The following is a 14,565-nucleotide window of genomic DNA, read 5'->3' on the forward strand; positions in this document are numbered from 1 at the left end:
CTCCGGGTGGGTGGACTGACGCCCCTCAGCCCCGCAGCGCCGCGGGCCCCGCATGACATCAGAGGCTAGAGAGCGCGCAGAGCGCAGGCGCGGGCGGAGAAGCAAGGCGGGAGGGGGGCCGACTGGTGCGGCTCGGGAGAGCGCTCCTCCGCCCCGCGCGCCTGAGCCCCGCTCCGCCCGATCCTCGCAGTCTGCGCCGCGCCTCGGGCGTCCAGAGCGCGCCGCATCAAGCGCCGCCTGCGGCCGCCCAGCCCCATCCTTCCTCCTCCTCCTCCTTATCTTTCTCCTCCTCCTCCGCCACCGGACACGCAGCCGCAGGCCGGGGCCGGGACGCAGCTGGGGAGTCAGGGACGCGCGCAGCCAGCCCTTCCCCCTCCGGCTCCCGCACCGCCGGCCGCCTCCCCTCGCCCTCCTCCTCTCCCCTCCCTGCTCCTTCGCTTCTCCTCCTCCTCTCCCAGCCCCAGCTGCCAGCACCATGTCCGCAGGGGGAGATTTTGGAAACCCACTGAGAAAATTCAAGTTGGTCTTCCTGGGGGAGCAGAGCGGTAAGTACCCCGCTTATTCCCCGGGATTGGAGTCGAGCCCGCCCCCGCCGCCAAATCATCCACCCCACTGGGACCCCGACCTCGGCTCGAAAAGGCCCCTCGGTGCCCGGGTAGAGAAGAGGTTTGGGGATGGGGAGGTCGTGGCCGGCTCGGAGGGGCCGGCAGGGGAGGCTCCAGGGGTAAGGGACGACGAGGCGCTGGGGCCAGAGGTGGGGGTGAGGGTGGGATCTGGGGTGGGGGCTCGGGGTGCGGCTCGCCGGGGACACCGGAGGGCGGCGGCTCGCTCGGCGGCGCCGGCCGCGGGCGTGAAGGCTCCGGGCTCGCTGGCTCGCTCGCACTGCGGCACCGGCTGCGGGCGACCGCGCAGGTGGCGGGGCGCCGATGAGGGTCGCAGGGAGGGCGATTGCACCTCTTTAGAGAACGAGACGGCACTGGCGTCTGGCCGCTCCCCAAACCGCGGCACCGGAGGGGCTCCCTGAGGCCCCTGACGGGAACCGTAATTGCAGACACGTCCAGGCCCTGGGGCAGACGGCCGCGGCGAGAAGACCGACATCTGTCTCTTCTGAAAAGAGCAGGTGCAGATCGTCGGGGAACAGGGCGCCCACCTCCCCTGACTTACGTCCGACTGGGCACCGAATGTTCTAGACCCGTTGCCCTTCGCTGCTGTGTATTAGCCGCTTTCAGGCTCAGGGGTCTGAGCGATGACAGCAGGGGTTCCCCAGTGCAGGGCAGATTTGGGGGATGGTACCGGGGCGCCTTGCACCAAGAGCCGCGAAGCCCGGCGCTGGGCAGAGAAAGGGCCAGGCGACACGCCCTGCCTGGCTTCCCAGCACCCCTCCCAAGAGCGTTCTCGGCGGATTCTTCCAACCCCCACCTCCCAGCTCACCGCCCTTCTTGGGGGAGGGGAGGCCACCGTGGCAGCGGGCCAGGGGCCAGGGAGACGAGGAGACAAACGGCTTTCCTGCTGTCTGGTAGCTCCCCCGGGGAAAGCGTCTCTGAAAGCCAGGTTAGTCCTGAGGAGGGAAGACCAGACTGAAGAGCATGGAGCCTCTGACACTTGTAGGAAGGAGTGGTTCTCAGAGCATCCCTGCAGAGGCCTCTCACCTGAGGCTGCGGGGAGACAGGCTGGGCCCTGACCTGCTCTGGGAGAAGGCGGTCTCTGGAGGCAGGACGACCAGCTCTAGCTCTACAAACCAGTCCGGTTCACCTGATCTAGTGCCTGTCTGTACAAGGGGCCGCAACACACACAACCTTGGGAGGACCTGGTGAGCTCCAGGTGCTGCTGTGATGTGTGTGTACATATTGCTTGTGGAGGTCACATGACAGTCGCCTGCCTGCCGCTGCTCATTAGCTGGGATGCAGGGATGGCTCAGAGAAGGGTGTCAGAAGGTGGCCAAGCTCTGACATGGGTTTTAGGGCCAAGCTGGGCATTTCTGAGCAAGATGAACTCAGCCAGCCAGCCCTGTGTCCTGGACTCTTGAGTTTCTGATCTTAGTAGATTCCAGTTTCACAAAACTAACTTTTTCTTGTGCCTAAAGGGATTTGGGAGTAGAGGGATTGGTCTTCACATTACAGGGCTAATCCAACCGGTGCTAGAGCCCTGGGAGTTGAATTCTTAGCTGTGTTCCCGTGAGGAGATTTCGAAGCCTCTCTGAGCCTTAGTTTCTGTCTCTGTAAGATGGTTGCCTGAGGGTCGTTTTCTTACCCCTTCATGTTTCCTCAGTGTCTCTCAAAGGGCTGGACCCTGAGAGGTTGTCAGTAAACACAGGTTTATTCCAAGTCTGAATATGCTTCAGTGAAGGACCAGGGGTTTGGTGAGGAGAATGCATCTGGTGTGTTTGAGTGAAAACTCTGGGCTCCCTCCGAACCTCTGATGGGCTGAGGCCCCTGATGAGCTCTGCAAACCTCCTTTGTACCTAAAATCACAGAAACAAGAGCTGAAGCCCTCAGAGCGTGAGCCCCCATGTTTATAAGGGAAGCCCAGCATGTTTATAAGGATAGGGTGTGGACCCAGAGGTCTATTGTGAGTTGCTAACACTTCTGGGACTGAAACTCGTGTCTCCTGTTCCCGGTCACTAACATGCCATTGGGAAATGAGGTGACCTTGAATCGGGAAAGCCAAGAATTGGGAATCTTTAATCTAGGAGGTGGTGGTTACCAAACTCTGGCCAGGATTATGGCTGGGTTGGGTGACCTGGTGGGAATGCCAGGCTAGTCGTTTGGGATCATGGTTTCTGAGCCCGTTGAACATGGTCATTAGGGGAAAAGGCACTGCCATTAGCCACATTGATTCTTTCTGGCAGGGAGCTCTAAGGCCCTGAAGACTCCTCCCACTTTATTAGGTCATTAGTGGGTTATTTACCTTCAATTTTACAGAGCTTTGGGGCCCCCGAGTTATGCAGGGGACATGTGCATCCCTGAGCCTGACGAAACAGAAAAATTACCACCACAACCATGACTTCCATCTTGCCTGCAAGCACTTTTACACATGTTGGTCCTTTGTGCCCACATCCTTCACAGCCTGTGTAGTGGAGGGAGCCGCTGAATTCTGGCCATCACCTACACCCTGGGTCTCCCTCCCTGTGTGATGTTGGAGGTCCCTCCCCTTCTGTACATGCGGAACTCAGGTCTGCTGAGCACAGCGGAGACCACTATAACAGCAGTGGGCTGGTCTGTATAAGTTGAGCCTCCTGGAAACGGGCCAGGGGAAGGAAGTGGAGGGCTATGGCCTTCTCTTGTTTCCTGTACCTGACATAATGGTGGCATCTCTCTAGGCCAGTGGGCAAGGACAGCTGGGTCCCAGAGAGGAGTGCCCACCCTGGAGCCCAGTGATGAGGAGGGTGCCCTGAACCAGATAATACCAGGGGCATGAGGCCTTCAGAGATATACCGGGGACCAGGTTATGTTGGGACACCTCAAGGAGCCAGTCTAGAGAGAATACCTCTAGTCTATGAGAGAGCACCCGCTCCAGGCACAGAATGATTGCTTGCCCTGGATTGTGGAATACAGGGCTGGCCAGTGTCAGCTTTGCAGGGGAAGGGATTGTGCAGAGAGTGTTGTAGACCCAGGATAAAGGGTTTCCTTGCAGTGGGGAGGCTGAACAATCCTCTTGGGGCTCAGATGGCTCTCTGAGCCTGCTGGCCTTGCTGTCATGCCAGTGGCAGTGGTTGGGGAGAGGGGGTGATGCACACCAGTCCTGACTTGGGCACCTGATGGCATCCAGAGAAGGGAGGCATGAGCAGATATCTGAGGACGGAGCTCTCCTCAGGGACACAGCCCTGCTTCTGAGTTCTGCTGGCGTTCTGTGGGGGCTCTGGCTTCACGCAGGGCTTCTCCAAGTGTGTGTGGCCTGGAGGAGGAAGTGTGTGTATCTGCTGCACGCTGGCCTCTGCTAATCTCCCTTCCCCGAGACTCCTCCAGCCAGAGCAGGAAGACGGCTGGACCCAAGTTTGGTCTGCTTCCCCAGGCTGAGGCCAGCAAGCCAGCTGCCCCCTCTGACTAGGTGCCCCCCATGCCCCCTGGCAGAGGCGCTGCTGGAGGTGCCATCCACACACTGGACACAGAGTGAGTGGTGTCCCTGGACTCGTGCCGCACAGTGACCCTGCAGGCAGCGTTATTGTTTAGTCATTTGATCAACCATCCCTCTCTCCCTCCCCCACCCACGTCTCCCTTCCTCCTCCCAGCATCCATTTATTCATTCAGTCAGATCTCTGAGTGGATCCCTGCCTCATGGAGCTTATAGTCCACTGGGGAGTGCAGATGTCTGCGGGTATTAATTCCAGTAAAGGTCTTCGAGAGCCGTGACGAGGGAGGAACAGCTGCTGTGGAAGCACGTAGCAGGGTGTCCTACCCACCTTCAGGGGACAGGTGACCACGGTGCTTTCTAAAGGCTGCAGAGGAGAAGAGGAGGAGATGCTTCCACAGGCAGTGTGCTAGGCTGAGCGCAGGGAGTAGGTCTCACAAGGGGCCCATCCTCTCTAGGAAGCTTTGTTCATTCTTCTCCCCACTTTGTAGAAGTGTGTGGGGTGGGGAGCAGGAGGCTGAAGGTGACCCTCAGGCTTGCTACTGCTGAGAAGGAAGGAGCTGTCCATCCACTTTCATCCCAGTCCTCACTGCTAGCTCCCTCCCTGCCCATGGCCGGGCCCACTCTGGACCCCTGCCTTCCCACCATGCACACTGCCACAGCCACCCCGGAAGCCCGCCACTGGCCTGGTGACTCTGCCTAACCCCAGAGGTTTGCTCCTCCCAGACCCGCTGGGCACTTGCCATGGCAGAGCTTTGCTTTTTTTGAACATTTTAAAAAAAACAATCGTATGCTGCCCCGGGACCTCTGTTGTGTTGATTATTTAGGATTTTAAAATGTTTACTAACTTTTTTTAGGTACAAAAACCCTACCTTCACTTTAAGCCGCTTGAGAACAAATTTCAGCACCTAAGATCTAGTCACCTTTCCCACCTGTCCAACAGCAGGAGGTTTGTACTTACTAAATATCTCATTTGAAAATGATGAGAGATCTTTGCTGTGTGGGATTTGCTGGTGGCCCATCAGTACGTTGAAAGTGAAAGGAGTCAAGGCGGCTTTGAAATAAGGTTCTTCCTCCTGACACCTGCCACTTTGTCAAGCCAGAGGATTTTTATCCACAGCACTTGAATCTTTCATAGAAGATTGGCTCATTTATCCTTGGTTGTGCTCAACTCACCCTTCATCTTATGGAACCTGAATTTCTTAGGGCACCCCCATCGCTACCACCATCTCTGAAGAACTGTGAGAGAGCAGCAAGGCCCCCAGAGATGGGGCAGAAGGGACACATCCAGCTTTCTGTGAGATCCAGTTTGAGTCACCAGGAGACTCCGTGCCTCAGCTTCTTGGTCCTGCTTTTTCTCTTACCAAGTTTTCTCCCTGCCTTAGTGGCTGGGTAAGAGAGGGAACCTTGGACGTTGGATACAGACCCAGAACCTTTGCTTTATTTGTTTAAACAACTGGGTATATGAGGTCAGACACACACAGACAGACACCAAGACAAGAGTTAACCTGTACTCAGCATAAGAAACAGCTTCCTGTGTAGCTCAGTGGGTAAGGAATCTGGTAAAGAATCCAGCCATGCTGGAGCCCTGGGTTTGATTCCTGGGTCAGGAAGATTCCCTAGAGAAGGAAGTGGCAACTCACTCCAATATTCTTGCCTAGACAATCCCATGGACAGAGGAGCCTGGCAGGCTACAGTCTGTAGGGTTGCAAGAGTCAGATACAACTTAGTGTGTGCTTTCTTCTTCTTTTTGGCATAAGAAAAAAGTGATATCCTCAGTGCTGATGATAAATGCTCAAGAACCAGCCAGAAGAGAAACAAGAAACTGTGAGAACTGGTTTTGGTGGTGCAGGTGTAACGATAATTACATGGTCTGATTATCATTATCATTTGTAGCCTGCAAATTATAATGAATACCATTAAAATATAACAACCTCATTGTCCTTTTGTTACTTATTACATCCCTAAAATTAGCCCATGAATAGTTATCCTTATAGCTGTTATCTTGACATTGCAAGTTCGCCCAGGGCAGGCCTGAGGGTGGTACCATCTGTGTCCCATCCAGGCTGCAGAATGTCCCTGTCTTGCCCACCGTGTCTTCCACTGTTGCGGAATGAATGAGCCATTGAATGTGTAGGGCTGTCTGGTCTCAGCGTAAATAATTTGGAGAAACAGATGGACAGCCGCGTTGCAGAAGGTGAGGAACGGTTAGGTCGAACTGCAGAATGCATAAACGTCGGGAGTGGACTGCTATGCTGGGCATTTCTTCAACTGTCCGTGTGTCTGTCATCATTTTCTATTTCTCACTACAGAGAAGATGGCGGAGGTTGCCAGGGAGAAGTACCCTATGCACCCTGAGATGGCCAGCTTTTGTTAGATCCTGAAAGACAGGCTGCCAGGAAATCAGGCCGTAGGCAGGGCTAGGCACTTAAGCCCTGAGGGGACTGTGAGGCTGAGAAAGCCAGTTTCTGCTTCCTGGAACAGGGCAGGGAAGAATGAAGGTTCCTAATGCCTGAGGACTCCTAAGAGAGCTTCTAATACCGAACTTGACATTTCCAATTCCCTTTATTATTTCGGTAACTTTGGCCCTGAACTAAGTGAGATCATTTTGAAAAGTAAATTTTCACTACCATGATACATTATTATTTTAGTAAAATGATTTATTTTTAATAGAAAGGTATATTTATTTTGGTCTCTTGGTAACAAGGCTGGTGGGAGCCCAGGTGGCTCAACCACACGTCCTGGACCGGGTAGCAGTCGTTCCTAGGGGGTGATGTAATCAGAGGACAGACCAGGGTGCAGGAGAAAGCAGATTATTCCTCACTCCTGAGGGGAGGATGGAGCCTTTAAAGTAAAGGTTACGTCTATAAAATGCTTGAAAAGCATGCCAGCCGGGAGCCCCAGCAGGAGCTGGGTGCAGTGGGCAGGTGCAGAAGGGGACTTCCCCTGGGTGTGTTCTGTGCTGCAGACCTCAGCTTTCCTCCAGGGCCTGGGCACTGGGGTGGGGCTTCTTGCCCTCACGGGTTTCCCTGGAGCAAGAGGTTTCCAGTATTGGGGGGGGTCACAGACTGACTCAGTTTCCCTGTGGCTGGAGAGGAGGTGAGGGCAGGTCACAGAGACTGATTTGGCCAGGAGCTAGGACTTTCTCCCAAGGGTGGTGGGGAACTGGCAGAGGATCTTCAGCGGGGTGGGGTGGGGTGGAGGGGGTGGCGGGGGGGTGGCCTGGTCGCCTTGCCGGGGAAGGATCCGTTATTCTAGGGGCTTGGAGAGGAAGGGAAGGTGGTGTCCAGACCCAGCCAGCCCTTCCTGACAAAATGGAGTTGACCCTCCCGGATTCCTGTGCCCTCCCCCAGTTAACCCAAGTGGCATTTGGGAAAAACCCAGTGTGCTCAAGGCTCCCTACAGGGAGCCGTAGACATGGGATTCATCCTGTTTTGCAAAGGCTCTGAGAGAGCTGGTCACGCCCAGCGACTCCCTGCTTATGTGGCAGGTTGGAAATCCAAACCCAGGTCAGCATGAGAAGTAGTGAACTGTTGGGCCTTGTGCCTCAAAGAGAGGCCCAGGCTTGAGGAGGGTGGGGATACTGAAGAACACTGAGGTTGTGTACAAACGGGGTCCACAGTAAATGCCTCCTGGGGAATCACGCGCCAGGCTTTTTGCTGAGGCAGAGCTGCGGTGCGGGGGTGGGGAGTGGCCTTTAATCCCCCCAGACTGGTAGCAATGCTGAGGCCCCGAGCGGGGAGGAGGGCTCTTGGAAGGAAGTGGGGTCTCCTCAAGGGAGTCTGATGGAGCTGGGATTGGATAGCAGACCCTCTGTTCTCATACAGTGTGAGCTGCTTATCTGGGATTGTTTAAAGGGAGCTGATAGGGATGGTGTCACTAAAGTCCTCTAAGTCCGCCTTACTGCCCTGGAGGAAGAATATTCCCCAAGTTCTAGTTGAGAACTAATTACACAGGAGGGAAGAACTCTGAGAAGCTGGTTCCCACCAGCTCTGGGGGTAACTCTTCCTCTGGCTTCCTCCTCCCTCATAGGCCTGGAGATACCAGGGCTCTGGAGACCCTGATTCTGTCCGGTGCCTGCCATCAGCTGGCCATGTGGTTGGATTAGCCCCAGCCCATCTCTGGCTTTTGCAATATCCCCCTGGAGGCTAGAAGACCTGGTGATCACTGGGGCCAATGGAACTCTACTGCTGCTAAGTCGCTTCAGTCATGTCCGACTCTGTGCAGCCCCATAGATGGCAGCCCACCAGGCTCCCCCGTCCCTGGGATTCTCCAGGCAAGAAACTGGAGTGGGTTGCCATTTCCTTCTCCAGTGCATGAAAGTGAAAAGAGAAAGTGAAGTTGCTCAGTCATCTCTGACTCTTCGCGACCCCATGGACTGCAGCCCACCAGGCTTCTCTGCCCATGGGATTTTCCAGGCAAGAGTACTGGAGTGGGGTGCCATCGCCTTCTCCAGGCCGCTCTAGCAAGGAACTGGTTCTTTATTCAGCACCAGCTTAGAGTAGGATGCCAAGCCAGTAACACTCCCAGTCTGGACACAGCACAGGATAGAGGGGCTGCAAGGATGAAGACATGGGATCAGGGCCTCTGCCAACTGTCTCCCGTGCAGCTGCCCTGGGCTCCAGTGCAGGGTCCACTCCGGTCTGCCACCTCTTCTCTTGGCCGGCACTCTAGGCCCACCCACCAGGGCCCAGCCCTCCCTGCTGTGCCCTCAGGCTGCTGTGGTTCATCCCTGCTGATGATGTGTTTGGCTCAGGTTGCCAGGCAACAGGGATGGAGCTGTCTTGCCCTTCCTGCCGGGAGGCATTTATTCCATACCGAGGACCCATGATGAGGACAGCTCCCAGGTACGCCTACTCCAGGACACTTCCTTCTACAGGCAGGTGGGCAAGTGGTAAGCAGGGATGGCTTGGAAAGGCCCAGAGCCAAAAGGGGTATGCAGTGTCCACCACAGACCAGTCAGGCTTATTGACCCAGTCCTGGCTCCTACTCCAGCCCCATCACCAGCGCTGTCCTTTCAAGCTGGGGGCTTCCACCCCAGCCTGGCCCTTTCTGTCTGGGTGTTCGGATGGAACAGGACCCCCTGTGCTCATTTTCCTCCCCAAGACAGTAGCGTCTTCATGACTTTCATGATGTACTGACTGCATCAGTACATGACAATGCTGAATGCTCCAGAGGAGGTCATTTTGTTAATGAATAGTAATGGTGATCCGCCCTTGCAGATGTGTGAGCGGGAGAGAAGTAAGGATTCAAGGCTTGGAGAGTCACTGATAGACTCTGTCTCTCACACATCCCTGATCTGACAGGTAGAGTTGCCCACCCCATTTTATAGAGGGGGGGAAGTGAGGCCCTGAGAGGCGGAGGCAACAGCGTGCGAGGCCGACAAGCTGCTACCGCCAAGCTCGGAAGGACCCCAAGGGCCCTGAAAACCCCAAGGTAGTGTTTTCCCTGCTTTCCAGCCTGGCAGGAAGCCAGGCAAACTCACCCTGAACCTCCTGGCCCCACAGGTGTTCACAGGCTAAGTACCTCAACTTTACTGCTACTGTCCTTCCCTAAGGACATGGCCCACGGACTGCAGGCCAGAGGTTCTGTCCTGTGAGTGGAATAGTGCTTGACTGAAGGTAAGTGGGTCGTAAGCCTCAGCCAGTGTTGATGGGAATATTAAGTACACAAGCAAGCCTGTGGGTGTGGTCTGCAGGGGACTCAGGGAAGGCTTCCTGGAAGAGGTGGTATACAGTGAGCAGGAATTCACTGGCAAGTGAGAGGAGGCATCATGAGCCTCTTGGCTCATCATGAGAGGGCCCGGCTCTGCCAAGGCCAAGGCCTGTGATGAGCATGGGTCTTCCAGGGAATTGGGTGTGCTTCATGTGGCTGGGCTCTGGTGTGGTTGGGGGATCGTGGTGGGAGGAGTTCTACCTGGGGAAGCAGGGTCAGGCCACATGCCAGGGTCTGAGCCTTTCCCGCAGGTAGCCAGAACACACTGGGGGGCTTCAACCAAGGAAGGGTGTGTCTATAGGTTAAAAGACAAAGATATGATCTGGTTGCAAGCAGGTGTCCTAAACCAGGCCACTGGGAACATTCCGAGGATGGAATTTGGAGAAGGGCTTGTGACAGGTGTCAACTTGAGCTTTCTTCCAGGCCGCAAGTTCAGCTCTGCTGGGGATGTATATTTTCTTCATTGCTTCTCTGTTGAGTGAGGACTTGGTAACAATGAAGGGATGGGGAGGAGGGGGTTTTGTCCTTCTCTGCAAGAGCACACTGTCCTCAGATGTACCCAAACTAGCTGCCTTAAGCTCCTCAATCCTTCGGCCCCTACATCCCCTGGGTACCCCTGGACTGCTGGCTGCCCTTCCAGGCTCTTCCCATCCTGCTCAGGGCAGGATTCACCACCTGGTGAGAAGCTGCTGCTGGGTGTGTGCATGCCCCAGCCCTCTTGTAGCCTCCTGTTACTGCCTCCCTTGCTGGGCTTCCCATCCAGCAGACACCTGACTCCCTCTTTTGCTTTCTTCTATGGATTCCCCTTGTTCTTCTCTGTGGCTTCCAGCTCCCCAGCAAGCTCAGGGATCCCTGAGGACTGGAGGGAGGCCTGTGTGGAGAAGAGCCTCCCTCCCCACCTGGGCAACAGAAACCAGGTCTTGAGTGGGCTGCAAAAAAAGCAAAGGTGGGAGCCAGGGAGCCAGCGTGGAGGAAAGGTCCTGCCATCCTGAACCCAGCCCCCACCCACGGGCCAGGTCATGGTCTCATAGTCTGTTCTCAAGGCCTGAAATGCCACCCTCCGAAGCCCTGGTAACCTCAGCTCCCTGCCCCTCCTGTCTTCTGGCCCTGGAGGTTATTGAGCCCCACCTGGGTATTCCTTTGTCAATGTAGCTGTGTCGGGAGAATATCCTAATTGGAAGTCATCAGTGGTCACTACCAGAGAAGGCAATGGCACCCCACTCCAGTACTCTTTTGCCTGGAAAATCCCACGGACAGAGGAGGCTGGTAGGCTTCAGTTCATCGAGTCGCTAAGAGTCGGACACGACTGAGAGACTTCACTTTGACTTTTCAGTTTCCTGCATTGGAGAAGGTAATGGCAACCCACTCCAGTGTTCTTGCCTGGAAAATCCCAGAGACGGGGGAGCCTGGTGGGCTGCCATCTATGGGGCTGCACAGAGTCAGACACGATTGAAGCGACTTAGCAGCAGCAGCAGCAGTGGTCACTGCACGTTTCAGTGGGCAGGGCCACATTCACCATCTGTGAGGTCAGAGTGAATAGGGAGACCTGTGCCCTCAACTGGTGCTCACCAGCGGTGTCACCCCTGCCCAGGTTGCTGGCCCAGAAAAAAACAACCTGGAAGTTGGCAGCAAGCAGCTCAGCCTAGCTTTGACCCGTGCAAAACCCTGCTCCGCAGCCCCTTTGCCCTCCTCCCCAGGGTGGAGGTGGGACCAGGAGACACACCCCTGGCTTGGGACTGCAGAACTGCAAGTGTGACCTCCACACAGGGGACAGGTCCCCCTGGGGGAGGGGGCAACGGAGAGAGAGGTAGAGAAAATGTTCTGTGCTGACCACGTTGGTGAGTGGGGAACAGACATCACACAGATGGAGAGAATCAAGTGAATTATTCAGAACACGTGTTTCTTGTGTATTTCCTCATCCAGTGAGGGGTGGAGGCAGGGGAGGAAAATGGGAGCATCAGGGGTGCCAGAAAGAGAAGGCCATGGAGGCTCTGAGGGGAGGCCCCCCCACCAGACACAGATGCCGGAGCGCCACCGTCACGGGGCTTCTGGCCACCTCACGCTGCGGCCTTGGGGAAGCTCGGCTGGTGTAGGCTCTAGGCAGTGGTGCTGTCCACCCCGATGTCCTGACCAAAGAGAACTAAAGGATCCTGTGGAGACACTGATTCCTGTTGGGCACAGGAATGATGGGACCAATTCCGTATTCAGGTGGAGGATGAGGTAGGAGGTCGGGACCCGCTGCTGTGAGGAGGCTGATGACCCCTCACCAGGCAGAGCAGGGGTGGGGAGAAGGGCTCTCACCTTGTCCCGGGGGACGAGGGAAGCATTCGTCAGCTCACTGCACCAGTGCTGCGACTCCAGGCTTCCTTGAACATACCGGTGCCTCCACAAGTCTCTTCCCCACTAGGACACTGCGGTTCCCAGACTGGGCGGCTGCAAGTGGGGTCAGGCATTGGATTCAGGAAATTGTTTGGTTCTGTTCTTTGTGTTAAGAGCGTTTCTGAGAAGGGTTTCTTTTGGGGGAAATAGAAAAGCCACTCTCAGATCAGCTGCTTATTTTGGGATATTAACAGATCCTACTTGCAGCACCAGCATCCGGAAATTCTCCCCTGATTCTAATCCATCACTCCCCCACATCCAGCCGGAGCACTGCAGGCTGCTGCCCACGTCAGAGTGTGACATGCAGGGCTGGGAAGGTGCCCAGCTAGCCCACCCACCCTGTTGTCTCCCACCTGCGTCAGAAGAGGGCAGAACTCCAGAGGCTGGGCCAGAACAGCTTGGCTCCTTCCTCTATTGTGCAGCTAAAGGGACATCTAAACCAGAGGTCTAGCCCAGACGGCAGTGTCTGCTTGTATGTCCGCCTCAGCCGGAGGGCTGGCAGTGCTGTGGGAAATGTATGGTGATGTAGTCACAGCCTCTAACAGAGAGACCTGTGAGATTCTGTCGCAGGTGCCCAGCCACTGACACCGCTGCAGGAGAGGAGGCGGAGGCTAAGTCAAGAGGAGAGGGGGCGTCTTCAGGAATGTGAGATGGTTTGGCAGATAAGGATCTAAGGCGACCCTAAATGAGTCACCCTTGTGTAGTCCCTTGAATCAGAAGGAACCCAACACTTGCTTCTAGCCAATATAGTATGGCAGGGATGACAGCTATCACTCCCATGATTGTAGCTCTGAAAGACTCCTCTGCTGGCCTTGAAGAAGTGAGCTTCCATGTGGGGAGAGGGTAGTGAGGGGTCCTACGGCAAGGAACTGTGGGTGTTTCCTCTAGAGGAAAAGCAGACCCTGGCCGGAGCTCCCCAAAAAATGGAGACTCAGTCCTCCAGCCACGAGGAACTGAATTCTGTCAACCACCACAGATGGGAGTCTTGAAGAGCACCCGAGCTCCAGAAAGAAATGTAGCCCAGTCAATACTGTGATTATAACCTTGTGAGACTCCAATCAGAGGATCCAGGAAAGCTGTGCCCAGACTGCTGCCCCAGGAGAGTGTGATATAATAAATATATATTGTTTTGATCCACTTCGTGGGTTTTTTACACAGCAACAGATAACTAGTACAGATGGGGTGAAAATGTTTCCAGGGAGGGCACACCTTAGAGATGCTCTCCTTTTGCAGACTAGGAGTTGGAGCTTCCAGGAGGGGCTGTGACCTGCCCCTGGCTAAGCAGCTGGCTGGAGCCCCCCAAAGCAGGCATTGGGGTAGCCCAAGATTTGGACCCTGGTTCTTGCTCTGCTACTGCTCTTCCTTCGTGCAACATTGACCAAACCCTCCTGCTCCCTGGGTCTCTGATTTTTCCTGTTATGTGAAGGACCGGATCGGGTGATCTCTAGGTGCCTTCTTGCTGTGATTTGGTGTTCTCAGGCCACTCTGATCTGTCATCCTTCTGGAAGCCAGGCTTCAGGGCCTTCCTGCAGTTTAATCTCTGCTGCTCCTCCCTTCTTGTGTTTCTCCCGGGGCTTCAAGAGGCAGCACCTTCCTGACCTGGGCACACTTCGGTCAGCCTGATGGGCTCAGACAAACCTCTGAGGTGGAGCTCTGGGCTGCGCACCAGGAGAGATACTATCTCACTGTGACCCTTGTGCTGTGCGACCCTGGGCAAGTGGCCCCTCTTCTCTGACCTCACATCTCCTCGGCTCGGTGAGAGGCTCGGTCAAGTATAACTCCAAGGGTCTCAATGGCTCTCACTCTCTGTGGTGCTGCTTTGGAGCTTGTGGGATGGAGACAGGTGAGGCAGGCTACATTTTTTCTGGTACCCAGGCATCCAAGTCCAGGAGGAGACCTGGATAGCCACCCAGTTCCTTGTTTCCCAAGCCTGGCCCTGCAAGAACCCCAGTCCCTGGCCAATAGTCATTTCTGGTCCACAGGGCTAGAGACAGAATCTTCCTTGCCTGCTGAGTGTTGCTGTGCTCATTGTCAGGCCTAGGGACACAGAGATATAGAACGCATCTTCCACCCCAGAAACATTGGTCCTTGTCTCTAAATTTCACCTGCAGGTCCATCCCTACTCCCTGTGTGAAGCGTGAGCAGGTGCCCTTGAGCCCATCCTGAAGGCAGGAGGGATCTTCTTTCTGTTGATGGAGTGGGGAGGTCTCCATGTCCACTCTTCCCTCACCAGCCTCCTGAACGTGCAGTGGCCTGGGATTTTGCCTGTTTCTTCTGTGGCAAAGCAGCAAGGTGCTCAGCGTGAGCAGACTGTGTGAGGGTGTGCAGGGACAGGGAGGGGTGTTGGGCCCACACAAGTGCTGGGAGCAGCCCCTGTGCAAGGGGAAGCCTTGGAGTCAGCAC

At 55.6% G+C, this 14,565-nt stretch overlaps 1 protein-coding gene across 1 annotated transcript in view; it reads left to right on the plus strand.

The window, feature by feature from the left end:
* The first annotated feature begins 475 nt into the window (after positions 1-475).
* Positions 476-14,565, plus strand: part of RAB6B (RAB6B, member RAS oncogene family) — a 57,859-nt gene continuing 43,769 nt past the window's right edge. Inside the window, exon 1 of the mRNA XM_052644267.1 lies at positions 476-545. Coding sequence (XP_052500227.1) covers positions 476-545 — 70 coding nt within the window. The remainder of the gene's footprint in view (positions 546-14,565) is intronic.

Source organism: Budorcas taxicolor, chromosome 1 (genome assembly GCF_023091745.1).
Source record: "Budorcas taxicolor isolate Tak-1 chromosome 1, Takin1.1, whole genome shotgun sequence".
NCBI classification, from domain to species: Eukaryota; Metazoa; Chordata; class Mammalia; order Artiodactyla; family Bovidae; genus Budorcas; species Budorcas taxicolor.